The sequence below is a fragment of the Megalobrama amblycephala genome, linkage group LG4 (assembly GCF_018812025.1).
Source record: "Megalobrama amblycephala isolate DHTTF-2021 linkage group LG4, ASM1881202v1, whole genome shotgun sequence".
NCBI lineage: Eukaryota > Metazoa > Chordata > Actinopteri > Cypriniformes > Xenocyprididae > Megalobrama > Megalobrama amblycephala.
The window spans coordinates 22,331,569-22,356,003 of NC_063047.1; the positions used below are offsets into that span (position 1 = coordinate 22,331,569).

The 24,435-nt window shown below is 35.7% G+C and overlaps 2 protein-coding genes across 2 annotated transcripts; one reads left to right on the forward strand and one right to left on the reverse strand.

Annotated features, from left to right (window-relative positions):
* Positions 1-23: 23 nt before the first annotated feature.
* On the reverse strand, positions 24-3,634 carry grsf1 (G-rich RNA sequence binding factor 1). Its single transcript, XM_048188352.1, has 9 exons — positions 3,294-3,634; positions 3,049-3,190; positions 2,055-2,210; positions 1,840-1,974; positions 1,610-1,748; positions 1,174-1,286; positions 622-707; positions 296-431; positions 24-176 (listed from the first exon to the last, which is right to left on the reverse strand). Exons 1-9 carry the CDS (start codon positions 3,495-3,497, stop codon positions 121-123), a joined length of 1,167 nt encoding a protein of 388 aa, XP_048044309.1. The 5' UTR covers positions 3,498-3,634; the 3' UTR covers positions 24-120.
* Positions 3,635-5,657: 2,023 nt separating this feature from the next.
* On the forward strand, positions 5,658-23,840 carry mob1ba (MOB kinase activator 1Ba). The gene is made up of 6 exons (XM_048188354.1): positions 5,658-5,848; positions 11,379-11,545; positions 13,481-13,574; positions 21,004-21,137; positions 22,043-22,206; positions 22,344-23,840. The coding sequence occupies exons 1-6, from the start codon at positions 5,835-5,837 to the stop codon at positions 22,419-22,421; spliced, it is 651 nt and encodes a 216-aa protein (XP_048044311.1). The 5' UTR covers positions 5,658-5,834; the 3' UTR covers positions 22,422-23,840.
* The last annotated feature ends 595 nt before the right edge of the window (positions 23,841-24,435 follow it).

The following is a 24,435-nucleotide window of genomic DNA, read 5'->3' on the forward strand; positions in this document are numbered from 1 at the left end:
CCGAAAAGAAACAGAACAGGCAATATCTGTAAAGTTCTCTTTTAATGTGGTTCTGTATATTCTTGTAATATACTCATACATTGAATAACTTAACTACATTGGGATGCATTTAAATACAGATTATTGTTCCTCCCTTGATGCTGATGAATTCAGATACAACTCAATATATCGCTCCTCTGGATGACAGAAAAACAGAGAAATAAACAAAAAACAGGTTAGTCACTTCATGTTTATATTAATAATTTTTGAGCCACATTTGGGTTATTTCAGAAGATCAGACATGTTCATTGCTTACTTATGTACTCTCTGTCTTTGGACATGGCTAATACGGCATCCTGATGTGTTTTGAAGTAGACCTCTGCCTCACCGGTGGGTCGTCCGTTAGGACTGTACTCTACAAGAACCTTCACCAGTCTGATGGGAGCGAAAAACTGGAACACAAATTACACCTCAGTCCTTCAGTACAGATGATATAATGGACAAGATCAAATGAGGTTTTAATAATTCCATATTAGTGGCAGGTTAATAGATATTACACTCCCCTTGACCACCTTATTGACAGTGAAGCACAAACAAAAATCATGCTATATCTTGAATAGAATATATTCAATAACACTTTACCTTTACAATGTCCTCTCCTGTGGCTTCATATGGCAGACCTCTCATGTGAATGAGGTTTTGTGTTGCTGATATAGGGCTACCATTTGCTGTGCACAAAAATAAAGGGTATCTTCTTGTTTTTTTACAATCAAATTTAAGGCTTTTTAAGACCTGCACAAATACAATTGATACAGTATGTGCAGAGTAGGTGAATGTCTATGGTAACATACTAAACTGGAAAATTATTATTATACCATTACCCATACATACATATGTACATATGGTATACACACATACACTTTATTATCCTAATTGTTTACATTTTTTGAATCCACATTAGCTTCTATTTAGCATTTATGAAAGATTTTGACTTTCTTATTTGTACAAAAACAGCATTCAGCCCGAATGATAATGCAAATTGATGAATAAAATTCTAACTTTTTATGGCCTTAAATGTAAGAATTTAAGGACCCACAGGGTCCATGAAAGATGCATGGGAGTCCACAAAGTTTACAACATATGTATTAATATGTATAGCCTGGTTGTAAAGGGACACTGTAATAAACATCTTACCTGTTTTCATTTTGCGTGCCGTGTCCTCGGGTCCTGGTCCTGAAGTCTCATTTCGCCCTCTTCCATACTGGACTTGGATCTCACTTTTCCTGCTGGGGAAAATCTCAACGTACCTGCAAATGATGGGGGGAAAAAACCTTTGTAAGCATAGATCCAAAACATTTAAGTACATATTCAATCTAAAATATTTTGCCATCGAACAGCTAAAAATTGGCTTTTAATACCATAAGTGTCACCTGAAGATGATAACATACTCAAAAAACATACTTCACTTTAAAATTATTCTTGAGTGGGAAAAATGTCTTTATTCAGGATCATAAAGGACTCACAAAGATAGCTGTGCAAGCATACTGAACTGTTTCAAAGGAAAAACACAAATGTTCCTGAAAACAATACATTTTCATTCTTTTCAAGTATTTCTTGATGATATACCAACCTGTTTCCAATGACTTCTCTGTCTTTCTTTAGGGCCTTTTCAGCCATTTCCTTTGTGGCAAACTGCACAAAAGCATCGCCCGAGTTTCTTCCTTTCTTGTTCAGGACTATTGTAACTCCATCTTCAACAATATCCAACCCTGTTTTGAGAGCATCAAAACAGACAAATGAAACATAAGGCTTTTATCAGTGCAAAGATTTTGCACTGTCACATTTTACATTATCTCTCACCAGGGAAAAACTGAATGATGTCTTTCTCAGTACAGCTGTAGGGAAGCCCTCTGAGTCGCACCACTCCATCTGTCTCCGTAATCGGCTGTGTAGCCTTTAATATAGCTTCAGCATCTTTGTTTGTTATCTCATACACTGAAACACATGACACCGGTGTTCACTATATATGAGCTCTATGTACAATTGGACACATAATCAATACAAATTCTGCATACCCTCAACATAGCGCTGTCCCAGGTAATGCTTGTGCTGATCCAATGCTTTGCAAATGTCTTCCTCGTGCTCCAGCTCAATGAACGCCTGTCCTGTTGGCCTGCCGTTCCTGTTGTGAATTATATGGATTCCTTGAACTCCACCTCGAATCCTACAATCTTCACATGATGAGCAGTTATATCAGAACATCTTCAGGACCTCGACAACCATACAGTGAGGTTTTATGTTGACTATTTCTGAATTTCTAAGGCCTCTGAATTATAATTTTATTTATAGTTCATACTTTTTAAGCAAGTAAAAGGCCTTTGAGTATAATTTTAATGATGTCCAAATTCAGGTTGTGGAACACGTGTCTTTTTGCTGTGAAATCTAATGATTTTTATAATGTAAATGCAAGAATAACTATTATATCGCTATTAAAATTTTAAAAGGAACATATACCAGACTGAAGCAATTTGATTGTCCATACGAAGACTATAGATGCAAAATCCTCTAAGTGCAATCTGAAATTTTCTTCTAAAAGAAGCATTTTTTTTATCAAGCGTGTACGTTTATGTTCAGTTATTTCACTTTAATGGCAAAGAAAAGGACCTATTAAATGCCATTTACTGAACCTAAATATACGAGCTTGATAAAAATGCTTATTTTAGAAGAAAATCTCAGACAGCACTTTGAGGCTTTTGCATCTGAAGTCTTCATACATAAAAATCATGTGAAAATGTAAGTATCAAATATGTTATAACAGACTTCAGAGGAATGTTTATTTGCACTGTACATCTCTCACTGTATCATGGGCCACAACATTTTTAAAAGATTTTCTTTCTATATTTGTCTGAAGGTTCAATAAACAATTTCATTTCATTTTTTTTTTTTTGGGGGGGGGGGGGGGGGGGTCAGGCTTTTCAATGTTAACATATATTGAATTGCCTAAATCGAGTAGGGGAACAACAGCATGTCTCAAAAAAAATTAAGACTGTGGAAGATCAAAGCAAGTACCTGAAAAGAAGTTGATTAAGTCCTCTGCAGTACATGACCAGGGAATCCCTCTGACCTGGACGATGAACACTTCCTTTGCTTGGGGCTCTTCATTAGGGGTGTAGTCGGGTAGAGGTGGGTAATCATCTTCTTTAGATGGTGCCTAAAAAAATCAAAGGAATAGTGTCAGGGGAGAAAAAAACAGTTAAACAGTAAATTGTGTAAGGAACAGTCTAGAATTGATTGTACATAAATGGATCACGTACCTCAGTGGACAGGCTTCTTTGATATAATGTCCATGGATGCACTACACGGTCTGCTAAATATCTCGCTGAAAATGAATGAACATCTCGACCTCGTGCTGCTGTAGACTGCGCAGTTTTAATATGAGTCAGGCATGGAAACTGCTGCTGTCTCCTGATACAACGAACCAGAGAGAACAAGAGTGCGCTCCTACTGAATGCAGACATCTTGTACTGTACAAAACTTCAAATTAAAACTTGCATGAAACCTAAAGTAAACAGACTCAGTTAACACGGTATGTTCAGCTCATTTGCCCCACAAAACACTTTAACCTACTGCGTAAGAGGACAACGTGACGTGATCAACACGCGCCCCTTAGCTTGACAGTCCTTTCAAAATAATAGTTCTCTGTAGTTCAAAACAGCAAAATAGGCTTCTTGATTTAGATTTTTTCTAATTATTATTATCGTAATAAAGCTAAAACAAATTATTAAAATATTTTCTGGAAATGATTCAATTTTTATTAAGGTGTAATTTATTTTTTGTCTAAACACATATTGTTTGTAAAATTAAAGTTTTGCTTTTTTATTGTCATTGTACTAAAACCAATTATTAGAACATTATCTCGAGAATATTTACTGTATAATAAGTTCAGAGTGTATCTTATTGTCTGTGTCTACCTAATATTAGATACTATTACATATCTTTTTACAGTCTATCTATGGTATAACCTGAAGAGAATAGTTTTTTCCAAATTGAAAATTATTTGTACAGCCCTTTTCACAATAAACAATAACCTATTTTTCTTCATATTTTATGCTTAAAGGCAGGGTAGGCAAAAAAATGTATAAATTTTTTTTTTTCAAAATTTGTTTAAACTTTATTTATATATCAATACATAATTAAAATGTAAGTACTCTGAAAAAGAAAGTATAAAAATCGAGTGTCTGTAGACCTCTCACGACTGTTTTAAAGACAGCTCATTATTTCCATTCACTCCACCCCCTCCCTTCTGGGCTCCTTCCAAAGCCACGCCCCCAAAACGCATGAACGTGCGACTCCGACCACTGAGCTGGAAGACGCGTTATTTACCTGAGACGAGCGGAGAGGAAGGAGCACAGTGCATGTAGTGACATCATGTCAGAATCACATGTAATAAAAATAACTTTATAATTATGAAGATAAACAAACAAGATGTATTTTAGTACTCACTATCAAGCTAGCATATTGATATTGGTAAAGTTTAAAATATATATTTTTTGATTCGCTAACGAGTTAGTTATCTATAAGGCAAAGCTAAAAACAGGTTGCATGATACACGTTTTTCCATTACCATCATTTACACTGTGATGAAGATGAATTTCGTGTAAGATTCATAACATATACGTTGTTCTACAGATCAACAGAGTAACATACACTCAAATATCAACTCACAACTGCATTGCAGACACAAAATAATAACACACACATACAACAAAGTGTGTACGACACACACAGATACAAGATAAAGACATCAGTAAACATAGGTAGAGAATATAAAAACAAAACAAAGGCGAAAAAAAACGTGCAGGTAAACTTACAGGTGAACATGGTAAAAGAGTTAGACAGAGGGTAAAATTATGCACAATTCAACACTATAGCTATCATTATTTATCGTCTCTACTACGGCTCGCTAAGTAATGTTATGTTAGCTATATTACGCAGCTAAGTGTGCTAATGACACATGCTTCATGAAAAAATAAACAAAAAAATACGTATGATCAAAATACAAAAAGAAAGATTTACCTGTCCAGCAGAAATAAAGCCATCAAGGAGTCACTTTTCAGCCCCTTGAGTTCCCTCAGTTCTCGCCATCGCTGGAAAGCCACGCCGATATTAACTCGCGTTTTATTTCTTTGTTTATCCAAAGACTTTTTGTTCATTGCCTTTTCTTGTACTGTTACTGTCTTCCTTTTTTTGCCTGGTTTGCCTTCACTAACTGCATAGGCCGATACTGTGCATTTAGCTTGCTGTTTCTCTGCCATTGTTTTGGTATTCCTAGGATCCATGCCTCTTGGATTCCCCAAATCAAACGTGCGCGCGCAAGTGGGCAGGTCATGTGTGGCAAAAGGGTGGTTGCCATGGTTGCGAGAGAGTGACAGCCGCCTAAGCCAATCCTATGTTTCGTCCCGGATGGAAATAATGAGCTGTGTTTAATACAGATTAAACGGTCTAGAGTCACTCGATTTTTATACTCTTTTTATCAGAGTTCTTACATTTTAATTATGCATGTATATATATAGAAAGTTTAAACAAATTTGGAACAAAATTTCTTACCTACCCTGCCTTTAACGTGGCTCTTATTTTTTAAAAGATGAGAGCTGCAGTGGGTGTTGTGATCTCGCGAGATTTTAAGGCTCTGGAGAGACTTTGGATGGGAAGGAGAACTTTTGCACGGGCAGGATCAGTGTTGTTGGAGTGTTAAGGACATTAAGGCTCAAATTCCTTGCTTTTCCACCCTTCAACAGTCAAAATAACGGATTAGTGCCTGTTTCTCATCTACAGAGCATTTTCCTTAAGGAGAGATGAGCTTTTTATTGTAAGTATGAGTGGGATCTTTAAATGGGAACACTGGTGGCTAGTTAGCAAGCGAGAAATACTGCTTTTGTCCCGAAGCTGCCCGTACATTAGCAATCCTGCCTCACAGCCGTCACTTATTAGAAATGAACAGTTATGACATATAAAAAAGCGCAGTTTGATTGTATCTCTGCAGTTTAGTGCGTGACCATCATAACACAACTGTAGTCTGGCTAATGAAGAATACTTAGCCAGTACATGAGGCCATCACAATGAAATTGGATTTGGTTACTCATCCTTTATGACTATACTTGGATTTATACTACAGTAATCTGACTCTGAACAGAGCCTTATTTTCCAACATCATGCCATTTATGTAAAAGGGATATAGTAGTGTTTTGAGGATCGACACAAGTAGCTTTTTCCTCAAATGTGTCCCTTCAGCAAAACCAAAAAAAGGTTATCACCAATAATTGCGACCTAATAAGCGTTCTGTCGCTTTCACGGTTCATACCTTAATGATTTGACATAAGAGTGCAATGTGCAACCTGAAATCCAGACATGATCAGTCTGGATTATCCCACTATAATCCCAGTATACTGTATACTGTAAAGTAACCCAGTGTAGTAAATCCCAATGCAGTTAATTTTTCCTTTTAAAATGTTGATTTGTGCTCATGTGCAACCTGTGTGTTGATTTTCACATTTATATTTTTAAATTATTCTTCAGTTTCTCCTAGGACTGGGTGATAATGGCAAAAAAAATAAAAAAATAAAAAAAATAAAATCGTGTTTGTTTGGGGGTTTTTTTGGGGCTGAATGGCGATATACCATATATATATATATATATATATATATATATATATATATATATATATATAATGTGTGTGTATTTTTTACTTTCAATATTTGGATGATAAAAATCTGTATATTTTATAATTTTTATTTCACATCCTGCCAAATGTCCTACAAACAGTGTTCATGAAAATGGCTTTATAAAGCTGGTTAAATTGGCTATGAAAACAAATACAGTGAATGTAACCAATGTAGGCTATGCTACAGTATATATTTGTTATAGAGTTAAACTTAAGTTAACTTAAGTTGAAGTTAAGGCTCGTCCACTCCTAACAGCAAAATGGAAATATTTGCATGACCTTCTAACATTTACAGATGGAGAATATAGCTGTGAAATGTGGTGTTTAACTTGCATTTCAAATGCATTAAAGGGGCCCAAGAATGCTTTTTCACAAGATGTAATATAAGTCTAAGGTGTCTCCTGAATGTGTCTGTGAAGTTTCAGCTCAAAATACCCCATAGATTTTTTTAAATTTAACTGCCTATTTTGGGGCATCATTAACTATGCACTGAGTTTTTTCAGCGTGTCGCCCCTTTAATTCGCGTGCTCCCTGCCACACGAGCTCTCGATTATATTACAGCACATTTACAAAGTTCACACAGCTAATATAACCCTCAAATGGATCTTTACAAGATGTTCGTCATGCATGCTGCATGCATGCTTCGAATTATGTGAGTAAAGTATTTATTTTGATGTTTATATTTGATTCTCTATGAGTTTGAGGCTGTTCTCCGTGGCTAACGGCTAATGCTACACTGTTGGAGAGATTTATAAAGAATGAAGTTGTGTTTATGAATTATACAGACTGCAAGTGTTTAAAAATGAAAATAGTGACGGCTCTTTTCTCCGTCAATTCAGTAAGAAACGATGGTAACTTTAACCTCATTTAACAGTACATTAGCAACATGTTAACGAAACATTTAGAGAGACAATTTACAAATATCACTAAAAATATCATGCTATCATGGATCATGTCAGTTATTATTGCTCCATCTGCCATTTTCGCTGTTGTTCTTGCTTACCTAGACTGTTGATTCACCTGTGCAGATCCAGACGTTAATGGCTGCCCTTGTCTAATGCCTTTCATAATGTTGGGAACATGGGCTGGCATATGCAAATATTGGGGCGTACACCCCGACTGTTACGTAACAGTCGGTGTTATGTTGAGATCTGCGTGTTTTCCGGAAGTCTTTTAAACAAATGAGATTTACATAAGAAAGAGAAAGCAATGGAGTTTGAAACTCAATGTATGTCTTTTCCGTGTACTGAACTCTTGTTATTCAACTATGCTGAGGTAAATTCAAATTTTGAATCTAAGGCACCTTTAAAAAATTTCTGTCAGAGGACCTGAAAGAGCAAGCCACTTTAAACTATGCATGGTAACTATATCTTATGAGTTATTTTGAAGCCCTTAATTTAAAGCATGTCTCTTGTTTAGGACAAATTGGATTATGAGCTCTCCTGTAGCAGCTCACTCTGTCCTTCACTATTTTTCAGTTGTGCTTGTAATATCAAACTACTGTCAATATAAACTGAATTGCCTCATCCTATATTGTTTATAAAAATATAGCAATATATATCGTACAAACTCGATATACCGCCAAACGCTAGTTTCTCCCTAGATATCTATCAATATATTTTTCTAAGGAGAAACTACCTTACAGTGGATTTAATTCTTGTGAGAGCTAAATCATAGAAACAAGTATCATGAAGAACAAATGTAATTAGTCAACAATGTAAAGACTAGTGCATTTCTCTCTTCTTCTGCTTTCCTTTGAAAACAGGAAGTACTTGTGCTGTAACTCAGGCTGTATAATTCAGCTGAGTGTAAAGACAAAAAAAAGAGCCTTGCATTACGCAGTTGTGGCCTAACGGTTAGAGAATTGGGCTTGTAACCCGAAGGTCACAGGTTCGAGTGTCATTACCGGCAGGAAATGTTGGTGGGGTTAGTGAATGAATACTGCTGTCTTCCACTCACATTACCCACACAACTGAGGTGTCCTTGAGCAAGGCACCTAACCCCCAATTGCTCCCCGGGTGCTGCAGCAAAAATGGCTGCCCAGTGCTCACTGCTGTGTGTGTGCACTTGGATAGGTGAAATAGGTGCATGAATTCTGAGTATATGTCAGCATACCTGGCTACCTGTCATGTCCACCAATTAGAAAAATTAGAATGAGAGACAAATGTATTTCATAATCGAATCAAATCATAATCTTTAATCAAAATAACTTTCCCTTCATCTTGCAGTGACATCTGTGTGACATTTCAGTGTGAGGGCGGGACAACCCGTCTCTCACATGAGATCACAGCAATAGCAAACCAGAGTGATCCTATTAATTCCCAATGGGCAAAATCAAGTCCTACCCTATATTTTTTTCTTGTTCGAAAAGCTGCTTCATTCAGATATGTCACAACTTCCGTTTTATGCTGACTTTAAATTGATGTCTGCAACGAGTGTCTTTAACTATTGTTTTGTTGCTAAAACAGCATAATTATCCCCTTTGAGTGTGCTCTTGGTCTTGGCCACATGTTTTTCGCTTGGTGAAGACTGGAATTTCCCATCTGACTTCTGCTTGATGCTCTGATGCAGTCGCCTGACTCAGGAAAATGTCATTAGGAGTAAAAGATAATGTCATTTTGGAGCGTCATGGCCTGAAAATGGGTCGCAGGTCTGATCCTTTCTTCTGTATTGTTGGCTTGACACATGCTGGTCATTCAAGTGAGTCTTTCAGAAGGTTTGTCTGATTTTGGATGTTGTGCTTTCAGAAGGTTTGTCTGATTTTGGATGTTGTGCTTTCAGAAGGTTTGTAATTGTTGATCACTTCCAGTTTCCTTTTGTTCTTTACTATGCAAACCCTGTCCTGAATGTGTCTAAACAGGTGGACACACTACCCAGAGCAGCTGTTGAATTGGTGAAGACAGGCTGGCTTTGAGGTGTTGATAGACCAGTAAAGGCACATATGCTTGTAGCGTCAATTCAGATGAGGAGTGGCCCAGCTTATGCTAGAGAAGTTTTACCTGTATATGTATATGAAGTCTTCAGGAGGTGTTGAATACCTCCCTATAGCTCTCTACACTATCCCTGTGTCTTGTCTAAGGCTATGAGTTAAATAAACACCGCTGACCTCATAAAAATTTTCTTCCAAGTCAAATTCTTTATGAGCTTGTCTTTGATAGTGAAATATATATTAAGGTTTTTACCTAACCTTTTTCCAGTTGGGAAGTTTTTTTTTATTTTTATTTTTTTTAACTTTAATAAGTTTTTTTGCTATTAATCAAATAATCCAAATAAAAGGCTGTTGAAAGAAGAATGTTAAATATTATTAATAATGTGACTATAAAATACATTTTTATTATTTAATCAAATTCACTAAATTGCAATATTCAAAAAAATAATTATCTTATGTAATTTGCTAGGAAAATATTACCTTTGTTGTAAAGTGTCTAAATTTAAACACTGTAACTCCCAATAAAGTCCCTAATAAAGTTTTTTTTTTTTTTTTGTTTTGTTTAAAATGGAGATCATGATATTACTATGATTCTGAATAGACAACTAAACAAAATAACATGTAATTTACTAGAGGTTCTGACAAAATGCAATCGCTGCAATCTATTTAATTTTTTTTTTTACATTTTTAATTTAATTATTATTTTAATTATTATTAAATCTATTATATTTTTAAAGATCAGTTTGAATAAATGATTCAATGACTCACTCAAAAATACTTCACCTGTTTCATTTTTTTTTTTTTTTTTTTTGACAAATACATTTTTTGACAGTCACTTGTCACCAGCTACTGGTGTAACAATGAAATTGAGACAATCTTTATTTGAAGAGTTGTTACTTTCTAAAGGTGGTTTACTCCATTTTGATATTGCTACCGTAGACATCAGTGTTTATTCCCAGTACTTCTGTGATAATTTGAATTATTGTAACTAACGATGCTTAGGGTCCATTGGGTCCCAGAAACCTCCAAACAAGTGATTTTACTGAACATACGAACTACATACTTGTGTAATTCCCATCGATTATGGGAATTCATGTAAATTGACATCCCTAATTGTGACACAGATATAGTGATAGTGTGGTTGAAAAGACTGTTTGTGGAGCGGTTTCATATCTATGACTACTGCTTTCTCTGGCTCAGTGGCAGCGCCAACACAGATTTGAATGTCTGCTGTGATCGTACTTGTAAAACGTTTAATAGACATAGCCAAAATGCTGTCATTTAGGGATAAGATTGTGTGGGTGTTTATATCGAGATTGCAATCTTTTAACAAATAATTGTGCAGCTCTACTTTTAAAGAATAGTATTCATGGCAGTATACCAGCATTAATTTGTCCCAGCAGCTAGGAAATGTTTTTGAAGAATATTAACCCTCATCTTCGCTTGTATTTTGAGTGCTGCCAGATTTAAGTGGCATTTTGATGTAGGCATGCGGTGATAAAAATAAACTCCATCTCTGCTATATAAATGTTGTCCTAACCAATAGCTGTTGGACATTCTAGATTATCTCATTACATTACTGTTTAATCCCACACAAACAGGTTTCAAAACTAAAACTAAAAAGTATTTCATGTTCAATATGTTAAAATTTTGCTTGACCAAGCTGAGTATTCTTTGGTTCAGTGTAAGTGTGCAGCAAATCATTAAAGTATGAACATCCTGCATTCTTACTCTTCTGTTACTCCACAGTGGAAGCCGCTCGTCAAAGACGTTCAAACCGAAGAAGAACATTCCAGAGGGCTCGCACCAGTACGAGCTACTGAAGCATGCAGAGGCCACGCTGGGCAGCGGGAACCTGCGCATGGCCGTCATGCTCCCCGATGGAGAGGACCTTAATGAATGGGTGGCAGTCAACAGTAAGCATGTGACTTTTATCTAGAAGAAAAAAAAAAAATCTGTGTTTGCATCCTTGGTGTGTTTTTTTTTTTTTTTTTTTATAAAAAAAAAGGGGTTCACTTTATTTTAATGTGTCCCTATTACTATGTAATGATACATATAAGAACTGAATAATATTTAGTACATGTACTTACTATAAGGTTAGGGTGGGATTAGGGTTTGCTTTAGGGTTAGTTAGTTAGTTGCATGTAATTATGCCTAATTTATGGTTACTATAGTAATACAATGCAGTGCTTCCCACACATAGACTTTACTTGGGCGGGCCGCCCACGTATAATAACGGCCGCCCAAGTATATTCGGAGACACATTTTTGCTTTTATTATTTTTATCCTCTTATACTTTTATATCCACGCAAGATAATGAAACCATCCGCGATCGATTAACTAGTCTTTCGTACCTTCTCGTTATGTGTGCGTCAGAACAGTTTACACCCGCTGACATTCCCACGGGCGCTGCATTTTGCAAAGTCACAAGGGGGCGCTGTTGCGCTTTCTACAAGCTCGCGCAACAGCACTTCAGTCTGCTTCAAAGTGATTCTCAATCAATGAAAAGCGCAGATTCATGCCAAGCGATTACTAATGAACTCAAGTTGATGAATTATTACAATGTCTACTTTTATGGCTTTTATATAAAATGTTTTAGACGATTGTAAGATCAGCCTGCAATAGTACAGACATTTCAAAATAAGAGTACCTGTGTATTTCGGGTTTGTTTATAATTAAAAGTCACACGCTAAGTTTTTTCTTTTTCTTTTGGGCATTATTGGTATTTTGGTTAAACAATAAATTGTATTTAATTTGATTTCCATTTAATTCATAGTAAATTATTGTAGTCTCCCCCACAGGAATAAAAGACTAAGAACATTATTTGACACATATATTATTCGTTTTATAAATTTTACTAGTAAAATCTGTGTCCTATTCACTGAGAGAGACACTATATGACAGCAAGGAGAACATAGGAAAATGTGAACCATTTAAATGCTGTAATTTTGCATAATTTACAATGCATAATAATGCATAATGTTAGTATGTAATTAAATGTATATGTTGTTTAATCAAAATTAACTTCAATAAATAAACATACTGTTAAAAATCACACATTGTTTGTTTGTCACATGTAGTAGACCATTTTTGTGCCGTGGGTAATAGTAGGATTTTTCAAACCTGTGGAAAGCACTGCAATGTGTAACAAAAGTGATTATGTTTGTCCCCTATAGTTCTCAATTGTAAGTAGGTCCGTAGAATTAAAAATTAAATTAAAATATAATGTGAATAACCTAATGATGTAGACATGTCATCATACATCATTCCTTCTAATGGCATCTCAGACTAAATGTGTCTGTCACATTCAGTGTTGTGGCTTTAAAGAAAATATTCTATGTGCACACATGCTACCATCTCAGATTTCAAAACCTTTTAAAATGGGTACAGTCAAATCAGTATTCTGTATTCATGCTGCCGCTCACGTTTAAATGCATCTTCCAGTTAACGTCCATTTTATAAGGTCTGTTTTTTTCAACATTTCAGAGGCAGTTGCTTGGATAGCCTCTGGCCTTCTTCTATTTTTAACAATAGAGACAGTGGAGCTTTCTTAGAATGTTAGCCTCAGGGACAGAGGGCTGAATACAGACTCTGGCAGCGCTGATGTTGCTAGGGTTTAGGGTTTCATCTAATTGCTGCAGCTCATGAAATATTGGGTGTACCCAACTTCTGTTATATAATTACAGCAGAGCTTCCAAAACCCCTTGAGGGTTGTGATGGAACTGCATAGGGTAGATATTTATGTTGCTTTTGTTTAGAACAAAATGTGATTCATTTCAGACTGTGGGTTTTTACATGTTTAAAGATGCTGGCATGAGTTTGTACTATAATGCTGTTTCATGTGCTCGTAGCTGTGGACTTTTTTAACCAGATCAACATGTTGTATGGGACCATCACAGACTTCTGCACTGAGGAAAGCTGCCCACTAATGTCTGCTGGACCCAAGTAAGTATTTGCAGGGATTTATCATGTGAAATATTTTAAGCATTATGGCTATTTCACACCGCAAGTGTAAGCAGCGCATATATTGTGTATGTTAACCAATGAGTGCATTCACACCAGGAGCAGGAGCGTCACATGAACAGCAGTGAAGTGGGTGTTTCGGCGCCAAGTCTATTTTTGCTGCGCTGCTCACGCTCAATTAAAGTGAAAGCACACTTTGATGGACAAAATAAATGTGATGTCACACAAAAAGTGCTCAAAATGCACAGGATAAGTATGTCTAGTGTGTTTTAACAAGAACTGTAGTATGTCAGAAAAGAAAATGAAGAATAAAAAATATTCATAGAAGATTTACCCATTTAAACTTGTTTTTAAAGGGTTAGTTCGCCTAAAAAGGAAAATAATGTCATTTATTACTCACCCTCATGTCGTTCCAAACCTGTAAGACTTTCGTTCATCTTTGGAACACAAATTAAGGTATTTTTTGATGAAATCCGATGGCTCAGTGAGGCTTCCATAGACTGCAAGTTAATTTACAGTTACAGTTTCATTGGTTCTACCTTAATATTATAAAGCAACGAGAATACTTTTTGTGTGCCAAAAAAAAACAAAATAATGACTTTTTAACAATATCTAGTGACTAGTGGTTCAATGGATCACAAAACTCACGGTTCGGATCACGTCACGGTTATGATGTCACGGATCGGATCATTTTTCGGATCAGCACAAAAAAAAAAAAAAATTGGATTGGGGGTAACTTAACTTTGCATTTATTACTTTGCCCACTTAAACTACTCTGATACCACAGCATAAACTACTAGCCTAACTAATACATTATTATAGGCAAGTGAACAGACTGTAAAAAGAACAAATACTGTACACCAATTACAACAAGCATAGATAAATACCACATAAAGTTACAAATAAAGTATAAGGTCTAACTGTAGTATTAATTTTCATGCACAGAATTGGAATAATTAAATGTAAAATGACACTGTTCACTGTATAAATTTAATATAGATTAATCTTTGTTAAAGCTGTGTTTCGTTGTTTGATTTACATGACAGACAACAGCAGGTATTTATAGGTTGCTGTCACTTTTACCCCTTAAGACCGGATGGAGCGTCGGCGCTCCCATTTGCGTGTCTCTCTTTAAAAGCCAATGAAAATTGAATCCATATAGTATTAGGTAGCACAAAAAATCTTTTTGCATACAAAACCAGAGACTTTAAACTTTCATATCAAGCCTCCAACATGCTTCTGTTGCATTGTTTTCACCCTCTAATGAGTCTGAGTAATATGCATTTACAACAAAAATAGCACAGCCGCTAACTGAATACAAGTATGTATATTTCACATGCTCATAACTTCATGAAAAATGCACAGATCATAGAATTGCACATCAATATTTAAAGCAGATTCTCAAGATTAAAATGAATCCAAAATCAATATAATATATTGTGTTGATCACAAGATATTACTCACGAAATGATTTAACATACTTGGCTAAAAACATGTCTCTCATCTCTCCGGGATGCAGCGTGTATCCAATGTTCCCGGACCCATCCATGTTCGTTTTCCAACGTGGAATAACACATAATAGATATCATTTTAAAGCTTAGAATCTCATCTTTTTAATGCATCTAAACATTTTGAAAAACTCCTAACGAGTGCTGAGAAGCACCTCTAAACCGGAGTTTACCGCCCGTTGGCGCCACCTGGCTGCGGAAAAAATGAACAACAATTTTTCAAACTATTCTTTATCCTATCACCACGAAATTTGAACCAGATGCAGCTCACATATAGGAGAGCATCACCAAAAAATATTTTTTTTTTAGCGATCTTATTGTGTTCCTGAGTTATTCCATGTCAAATAAAAAAAAAGAAAAATTATTTTTAAAAAATTATATATATTTTTTGTCTTTTATCAGCTGTTTCTCAGCAAGATAATATCCCAATGTAATGTAATTTATATTTTCTTAAAATTTAAAATGATTTCTATCAAATGATACCTACCTTTTGACTCTCCTTGCTATAGTTTTGGAGTTATGAGTCTTTACTTTTGTGTGTGTCGCTCAGAAAAAAAACCTCTAAAAAAGCCTTCAGGTCTTAAAGGGTTAAAGAGTAAGACATGCACGCACACATCAGATAGATACACATCCGAATTCTCACCTCGTTCAATTAAGACATAACTGAATGTGTTTACAAGAATATTTGCTCAGAGGGGTATTTTGACTGACATAATGCGTGTATGGTCCGTGTACGTTTTGATAGTTTGTTTTCCAATTTGAAATGAAATACGCAGAAACGAGAAAACGGTCGTTTCCCGTTTTTTCGTTTGTTAAAAAAAAAAACGGAAAAACGAGATTTTGACTCGATTTTCGTTTTTTTCGGGTCACGGATAGAAAACGGAAACCAACTTCAAAACTCGTTTTCCACATGTGGGCGGTCATTACACGCCCCTTTCAGCCGACTGGTCAATCAAATCTGAGCCTGTGACGTCATCTTCAGTTCGTTCAACAAAATAATAGTCCTCTGTCGCTATATCAGTAGATGTCATAAATCGGCTTTCTTCTGTGCAACCTAACGCGTATTTCACAGAAATATGTTTGCACAGATAAAAAAAAGTTTAAAAACCCTACAGTAAATTTAATTAAGTCTGTTTTTAAGCTGTCATTTGTTTTTTTTTAAATGTAAAATGTAAATGCCTCTACATCTGTTACCAAGCGCATGACATCCTTTGGGATACTACCACCGATCAATAGGCTATAGTACATAATGATAGACTATTCTCTATAGATCAGTGGCTACTGGACTCATTTTTTTTCTTATTTAAATGTTTTGTTTCCATTTTATACATTTAAATTCAATCATTTAGCAGACGCATTCCTTGCATGGCTATATAGTAGACTATGAAGTCATATTAGAAAATAGGCTATCCACTGTGTGGCAACACCTAATAACGGTATCACCATCGGGGCCTTTTTAGTTTTCCTTACTTATAAATGGCCATGCAGATTTTATCTCTTAAATTAAACACTTTTGTGAACACAGTGAACATTATTATACGTCACAGTTTACTTGCTATCCTCACTTTTTCTGTCTTTCCTTCGCTTTTGAATGAATTAAATGGCCCTGAACATTTTACTTTCAATTTCGATTTAACGGCAATTGGCGATTCTGCGTCAGCTGCTTTAGTGGACAACAGCAAAACAAAAACTCTTGTATATTGAACATAGAACTTTTATTATCTTTGTAATTATTTTATTATCTTTTATTATCTTTGTAATTATATTATTTTGTAAATATTCGTGGCTTAAACAGCGGGAAAATTTACTGTATGCATATGATAAATGTCTGTGAATCATTAAAAAAAATCCCAGAGGGTTAGTTTTAGCCTAAATGAACAAATAGCAGAATAAACAACAGAACATGAGGATTCATCATCATCACGCACCTGCCGCGCTTCTGTGAACGGAGAAAAAAGGATTCAATTATATAAAACGAATAAATAGCCTATGCGCGAAATTTATTTCACTTAAGTAATTAACATATTACCAAAATGAAAGGGGGAAAAAAATGCGACAATATGAGTGTCGGTTCATTTTTGAGACGTTCACAGAAAGGAAACCGAGACGGCAGAAAATGTCTTTGTTTATTTTACGAGCAGTGTTTTGTTTTTATTGTGAGTGTACAAAAATAATGGGCCTATTTAACCCTTCGCAGATTCGAATGGTGTTACATATATTTGACCATAAATGTCTGAGTATTTTAAGTTGTTTCCGTTTTTATAAGAAAATTCAAGTGAACGCGTCGGTGCCTAACGCGCACACACATCAGTTTTAGTAACTTGACATCACAGCCTGTTAACTGTCAAAATAACATAGCCTATTCAACCAAATATATAAAAAGTTATACTGCTCATTTTAAGTAGTCTGTAGGCTATACAATAAAAGCGTTCAAATAATAAATATAGTTTAGCCTCCAAATCGTGAATATTGAAACATTTGGATTTGTGTCAAATTAGAGAGGTAGTTATAACGCCGGTTTCTGTTTCAGTTCAGCTTTAAATTAATTCGTTTTATATATATTATTTTTGTCATAACTAAAATAGCTATGTAGCTGTAATTTTGATCTTTAATGTTTGATCTTTACATATTCCCTCAATCTTTTAACCAAAGGGTTATTAACATTAGCCTATATATTCAGCAGGCAATGTTAGGCTATATAAAATAAATAGAGAGATGAGCTATTGTTCGTTTTTCAAAACTGCTTACACTACTTATTTATTGTGATTTATTCTATTTATTCAAAATAGAATAAAATAAAAACTTTTTTTTTTTTTTTAAATCTGTGCTTTTCATCCGCTCCTCTGTGTGGGTAGCGCAGTTTCAGCATGCATATTAAACTACAAACCGCATTACAACAGTCTGTGTGCTGATTAACATTTCTGAAATAAATATTTCTGTGAAATACCCGTTAGGTTGCACAGAAGAAAGCCGATTTATGACATCTACTGATATAGCAGGAGAGACTGTTATTTTGTTGAACGAACTGAAGATGACGTCACTGGCTCAGATTTCATTGACCAATCGGCTGAAAGGGGCGTGTAATGACCGCCCACATGTGGAAAACGAGTTTTGAAGTCGTGTTTCCGTTTTCTATCCATGACCCGAAAAAACGAAAATCGAGTCAAAATCTTGTTTTTCCGTTTTTTTTTAACAAACGAAAAAATGGGAAATACTGTTTTCTCGTTTCTGCGTATTTCATTTCAAATTGGAAAACAAACTATCAAAACGTACACGGACCGTGTATGTGACCATCCAAGTGCATTGAGGACGTGAAAGAGAAATCTATTTGGAGTTTGAGAGCTATCCACAAGTTTCCTACGCCCCATGAGGCCTTGCGTCAAACGTGGGAGCGTCTTCCGGTTCGAAGTAAACAAGCTGGATGTGACACTCATTCATTCAACATTTGACAGTCATTCAAGATTTAACGATCCAAACTTGCGAACGTTTGTTTTTTACTTAAAGATTTAAGATTCCAGCATCAATATTTGAACAATGTTTTACAATAAAAATTTTTACATTAATAGTAATGTATTAATTTATATCGGGAGTGCAGATCAATCATGCTAAATCTAACAGACCTATTCAGTTGCGCCTGCTTCCATTTATTTGCGATCACAAGAATGCACAAAACAACTCCACTAAGGCTTTTAAATCCAAAGGCTACACATTTAGAAATATATTGATAACATACCCTATGTTTACGTCACTTTTCTGAGCATTTCTATTTATTTTCCTCTAAATAATGCGATGATTGCAATCCGAGGATGTTTGCGCGATCTCTTCGTCTATCTATCCTGATCCTTTCAGCCAGAGCAACAGAGGGAGCTCATGAGAAGGCAACAGGAGTTATGAGTTATACGAGTTAACCGGAGTGTGTGAATCTGTGAAAGATATACATTTGTCAGGAATCAACAGGCACAGGGAAGAGACAGATAAAACATTAAAGTAAATAAATACACGATTATAATCATATAAGAATTGTCTTCGTCCCTCAAGCAGTCTCTGATATTTTCCATAAACGTGTGTATTTATCGCAATGGTTAACATCAGTAGCCTTTAGCATCGCATACAGTGGAAACGCGACTGGCTCTGGCACGCAGGATACGTTAGGAGTAAAATATCACATCATAAGGCTTTGGTGCATCAGTGACAGGTGAAGAACAGACAGCGGGTTGTTCATGTATTGCAGGGTCAGGATGCTCTAGTCATGCAGTAGCACTGTTGTGGAAGGTCAGTAAAGTAAAGGGCAATTAAGGGCACGAAAACTGTTTATTGTATTGTGATACTATTTACTAATAATGTAGTAAACTGAGATGTTGTCCCTGAGCGCCGTAACGACATCTCTCATAAAGATTTGCAACTTTGCAAAGTAAACAATGATCCAAAAAACACTTAGCCTCTTCGCTAATTAGCACACTAAATACCATTGGTATGCTACTTCCGCCGCCTCACCGGAAGTTGTACCCACGTTCTCTTTTACAGTACTGGCCCGCGGAAACAGGTGGATAACGCGCCTCTCTCTCTCTCTCTCTCTCTCTCTCTCTCTCTCTCTCTCTCTCTCTCTCTCTCTCTGTGCGCGCGAGCCTTGAGTGTGTGTGCGTCTGTGCGCACCGATAACAGCGCTGCGTGCGATACCGAATTAAATCCTCTTTTAGCGCGCTGAAATGGTTTTTATATCTATTTAATGTGTAAACCTGCAAGACAAAACACGTTCAAATGATAACCTTTCACTCTATTGCGGTTAAAGTTGCAATTGATCCGCGAATCACATGCCTCCCGAACCGTGGGCCTTGGTCCGTACGGATCACGGATCAACAACGATCCGTTTAACCACTACTAGTGACGGCCGATTTCTAAACACTGCTTTGAGTCTTTTGTGTCAAATCAGTGATTCGGATCACGTGTCAAACTGGCAAACTGCTGAAATCACGTGACTTTGATGCTCCGAACCGCTGATTGGAAACATAAGATTCGAAGCAGTGTTTTGAAATCGCCCATCACTAGATATTGTTGAAAAGTCTATTTTGTTTTTTGTGAACAAAAAGTATTCTCGTCACTTTATAAAATTAAGGTAGAACCACTGAACTCACATGAACTGTTTTAAATATGTTTTAGTAGCTTTCTGGGCGTTTGAAAGTGTAAATTAATTTACTGTCTACGGGGGCCTCACTGAGCCATTGGAGCCTTTAATTATTCAGTTTAATTATAATAAGTATGGTTTATTAAAAAAAAAAAAACTAGAGTAAACTAACCCAAAAATATGATATATATAAACTTTCTTTTAGTTTATTATGTAATACACAGGTACATAGGCTCTAGCACTACCCAAATCAAATCTGTTTTTTTTCCGCAGTTTACTGTCTTGTAAATAGATCAATGTATGACTGAAAAGACATGATCGGAGCTGTTTTCTTGGCTGTTGTTTACCATTTACATGCAAATGTTGTACATCTCCCTATGTTTATAAACTTTCAAGACTATCATGTTTATAAATGACTTCTAAAAACAAATATAGTAAAAACTATATAGAAATATAGTTTATAAAGAAATGCTCACTTATATGTAGCTTTGGAGCTGCTGCTGTGACTGTACAAATGTTTCCAGTGTGAATACTCTCACACATCTGTAGCTGCAGTGGTGTAGTTACGCTGACACAAAGCTCAAGCTTGTGGTGTGAAACGGCCGTTACACTACTGTTCAAAATGTTGAAGATTTTTGAATGAAGTCTTTTATGTTTACCAAGGCTGTCAGCATAAGTTAACTTTTGAACGGTAATGTGTACTTTACAAGAGTGCTGCATGTGTAATGTAAATGTAAAAAAATATATTTCTTTTAATTAGCTTTTTGTGTGTTGTCTGCAGGTATGAATATCACTGGGCTGATGGGACCAACATAAAAAAACCAATAAAATGTTCCGCTCCAAAGTACATTGATTACCTGATGACTTGGGTCCAGGATCAGCTTGATGATGAGACACTTTTCCCTTCAAAAATAGGTTTGAAGCGTTCTCCTTTAATTTAATTGTGCATGATATCGAAATTTGGTATGCTTTTTCTTTATATAGCTCATCATGGTCATGGAGGGAATTGTCCACATGGTGGCACTTTTAAAGCATCAACAAAACATTCTTCAAACAATTCAGTCTTCTCAAGGAAACTAGTTACATATATTCTGCTGGCCATTTTTTCCACCATTTCCTTTTGCTGTAAATTCAGTTTTTAAAGTTCCCCTATTATGCTATTTTAAAGGTTCCTAATTTTGTTTTGGAGACCTCCTACAATAGGTTTACATGCATTCAACGTCAAAAAACACTTAAAGTTTCTCATAATTTACATTGCAGCATCACCTCTTTTCTCATAGCATCTGAAATGATTTAATTAAATGAAACGGATGAATCATTGCCGTAACTGAATTTCAGCTTTGGAGGCTTCCTCAGCACTTGTAAACACAGTGATATGAACAGTAACAATGTCGTCAGTTTCACCGTATCAATTCAAGCCCAAGTCCTCATCTTTTGGAAGTGCATGCAAAATGGATTTGCTTTCACAGCACAGAAAATGGCATCTTCTTGATAAGTGACAACACAAACCGAACTTTCCCAGGCCTCAGCTACAACTGCAGGGCTGGTCAAAATAAATGTTCACTGGCAGCCAGTGAAGAAAATAGGCTGGCATTATGCATATTTGTTACAAATCTATGTACGTTTGTGCTGGAATTATTGACAAATTGGTTCAGATAGTCAAGAAGACAATACCTCCCATGGTTGTGCACTCTGATCTTTGAAACTTTGCATACTTTTTACATTCATAAACAACTATATTACACACTACATGCAAGGTAATATCAGAAAAAAACATAATAGGATCATTTTAAAGTTGTTTTTCTGTGTGACACTTATAGGGGTCCCTTTCCCGAAGAACTTCATGTCGGTGGCCAAGACCATTTTGAAGAGACTCTTCCGTGTTTACGCTCACATCTACCACCAGCACTTTGACTCTGTTATCCAGCTGCAGGAGGAGGCGCACCTCAACACCTCTTTCAAACACTTTATCTTCTTCGTTCAGGTGTGTACTTGTGTCATTGAGGTGTGTGAGTTGGTGTTTGAGTGGTTTTACTTATCATAAGGATATGAATATGATGTTTTACAGGGCCAACTCAAATGAAAACGTTTCTCTCTCTACTTTTTTTTTTTTTTCTCCAGGAGTTTAATTTGATTGATCGGAAAGAGCTAGCACCCCTTCAGGAGCTGATCGAGAAGCTCACGTCCAAGGACAGATAAATCTGCTCTTCCTATCTGCATCTTCTCTATTTTCTGTGTACAGGCAGCCTGGCTTTGTTCTCTCTGTGTTTGACAGGTGTGTGGGAATTTTTTCCTTTGAGAAAAGGCTGACTCCAAAAAAACCCTTGATAAGCCACAGCTCAACTATAGGTCAAGGTTATAGTGGAATTATTCTGCAGTCCTTTTGACGTCGTCTCAAACACGATCTAAGTGCCTGATACGTCCACTTTCAAAATTGCTAGCGTTTGTATGAAAAGCACTACCACTGCTATAAAACTTGCTTTTGACTTTTTTTTTTTTTTTTTTTTTTTCTTTTTTTTTTTAAGGAGTACACTGATAGTAATTAGTGATTTGTTAGCTTTTTTTCTCTTAATTGATTCATAGGTTTAAAAATACTGAATGAAGCATTCATTGTTTTTTTTGTTTTTTTCTCATGGAGATGATAAATATTTAACTCTTGACTTCTCTTAAGTACTCATTTTAACTGCTCCCTGTGTCTCATGACGTATTTGGGATTTCCGTTATCAGTTTCTGTAATAGTTGACTTGAGATTTTTATCCAGCCCTCAATGAATCTTACCTTATTGTAACACATTTCACTCATTACTGAAGAACACTAGGCCCACAGTTTGCCTGCCAATGCTTTTATACCACTACATTACTTTTGAATACGTGTTTGTTGATGAGCCAGTTTTTACAGATTCAGTCCCAGAGGTCAGGGGTTTGTCTCTTGGAAGCTGGGATGAATGGGCTGACTATGCAAGATCAGTATGTACTATTTAATCTTAATTTTCTCATACCCTAAGAAATACACCTTTTACATTCTTTTGCTGATTCTGTTCATGAATGTGGACACCTTTAAAAAAAAAAAAAAAAGTATCTTTTTAATGTGAAAGACACATTCTTCTATCTTAATTTAGCTCCTCCCAAGTCTGTATTAGTGTTTCAAAACTCGAGATAAAAGGCAAGATAAATTATGAGATGGTTAATGCAAAAGTTGAATAAAATCTATGGAAGATTGATTCAAACTTGATGCTAGTTTAATAACTTCTTTTGCAGCACACAATTATATTGCTGACAAAATAGTTGGTGGTCCTTACTATAATTTAAGCAGTGCATATGTTTGGTCTTTATGAAGTTTCAACTCATGAATGTTTATTTTTCTGAATGTTACAGAAAATGTGTTACTCTGAATAACACACAGCTAAAATGTTTTTTTCAGAGATTTTCACATCACTTCATTTCAGAACAGTTATGAGATTGATTATAGACAAATGTGATAAACATTTTTGATGGCAAGTTGTAAATACTGTAAACAGAAAAGGTATGCAATTGGAATAACATGAGATGTGTTACTTGCTGAACTTTTGTGGTACAATGCTGAATACTGTTTATAGGATAATAAACCTGTTTGAACAAAGTGTGTTTTTGTTTTGTTAATAGTATGAGCTTCAGTATGTATTTGCTTTTTCTTGAATGAATCATACAAGTTATTACTAAAACAAGTTATTTAGAACTTTTTTTTTAAAAAGTCTTTACAACAATATATGCATGTATAATACTGATATTTTGTACCCACGTCATAAATAAGCAGGGGCTTGGTGAGATCCAGTTCCTCCAAGACAAAATAATACACATAAAGTGTACTCATTATGTTAATACTAGTCTGGCCTTTCCCATAACCCCTCCTATATTTAAAAAAAAAAAATAAAATTAAAAAGGAGGGAGAACATTGTCATGGTAGTCATATCTGGGCGTGACACAATCTGCCGTCTGGAAATTTTAACTTGTTGGTCGACTTAGTCATATGTGACCATGATTTGGTTTATCCCTCAGATTTGTGGTGTTGGTATTCATTTTCATGTCCTGAATGATGTTTGTTTAAATGAGACAAAAACACACTCATCAATCACAAACCTATGAGCTAGTATCAACCCATTACAATTTGAAAGTCACTTCAGGTGTGTTGCCGAGGATTTAAAGACATTTGGCAATCGTTTTCCCCAAACATTCCA

Bases quoted from the DNA above. Each gene is read 5' to 3' on its own strand.
- grsf1 (XM_048188352.1), bottom strand. From the start codon at position 3,497: ATGTCTGCATTCAGTAGGAGCGCACTCTTGTTCTCTCTGGTTCGTTGT. The intron at 2,211-3,048 runs GTACTTGCTTTG...CATCATGTGAAG, and splicing joins CTTAATCAACTTCTTTTCAG to ATTGTAGGATTCGAGGTGGA. The intron at 1,749-1,839 runs GTGAGAGATAAT...CTCTCAAAACAG, and splicing joins CATCATTCAGTTTTTCCCTG to GGTTGGATATTGTTGAAGAT.
- mob1ba (XM_048188354.1), top strand. The intron at 11,546-13,480 runs GTAAGCATGTGA...ATGTGCTCGTAG, and splicing joins TGAATGGGTGGCAGTCAACA to CTGTGGACTTTTTTAACCAG. The intron at 21,138-22,042 runs GTTTGAAGCGTT...TGACACTTATAG, and splicing joins ACTTTTCCCTTCAAAAATAG to GGGTCCCTTTCCCGAAGAAC.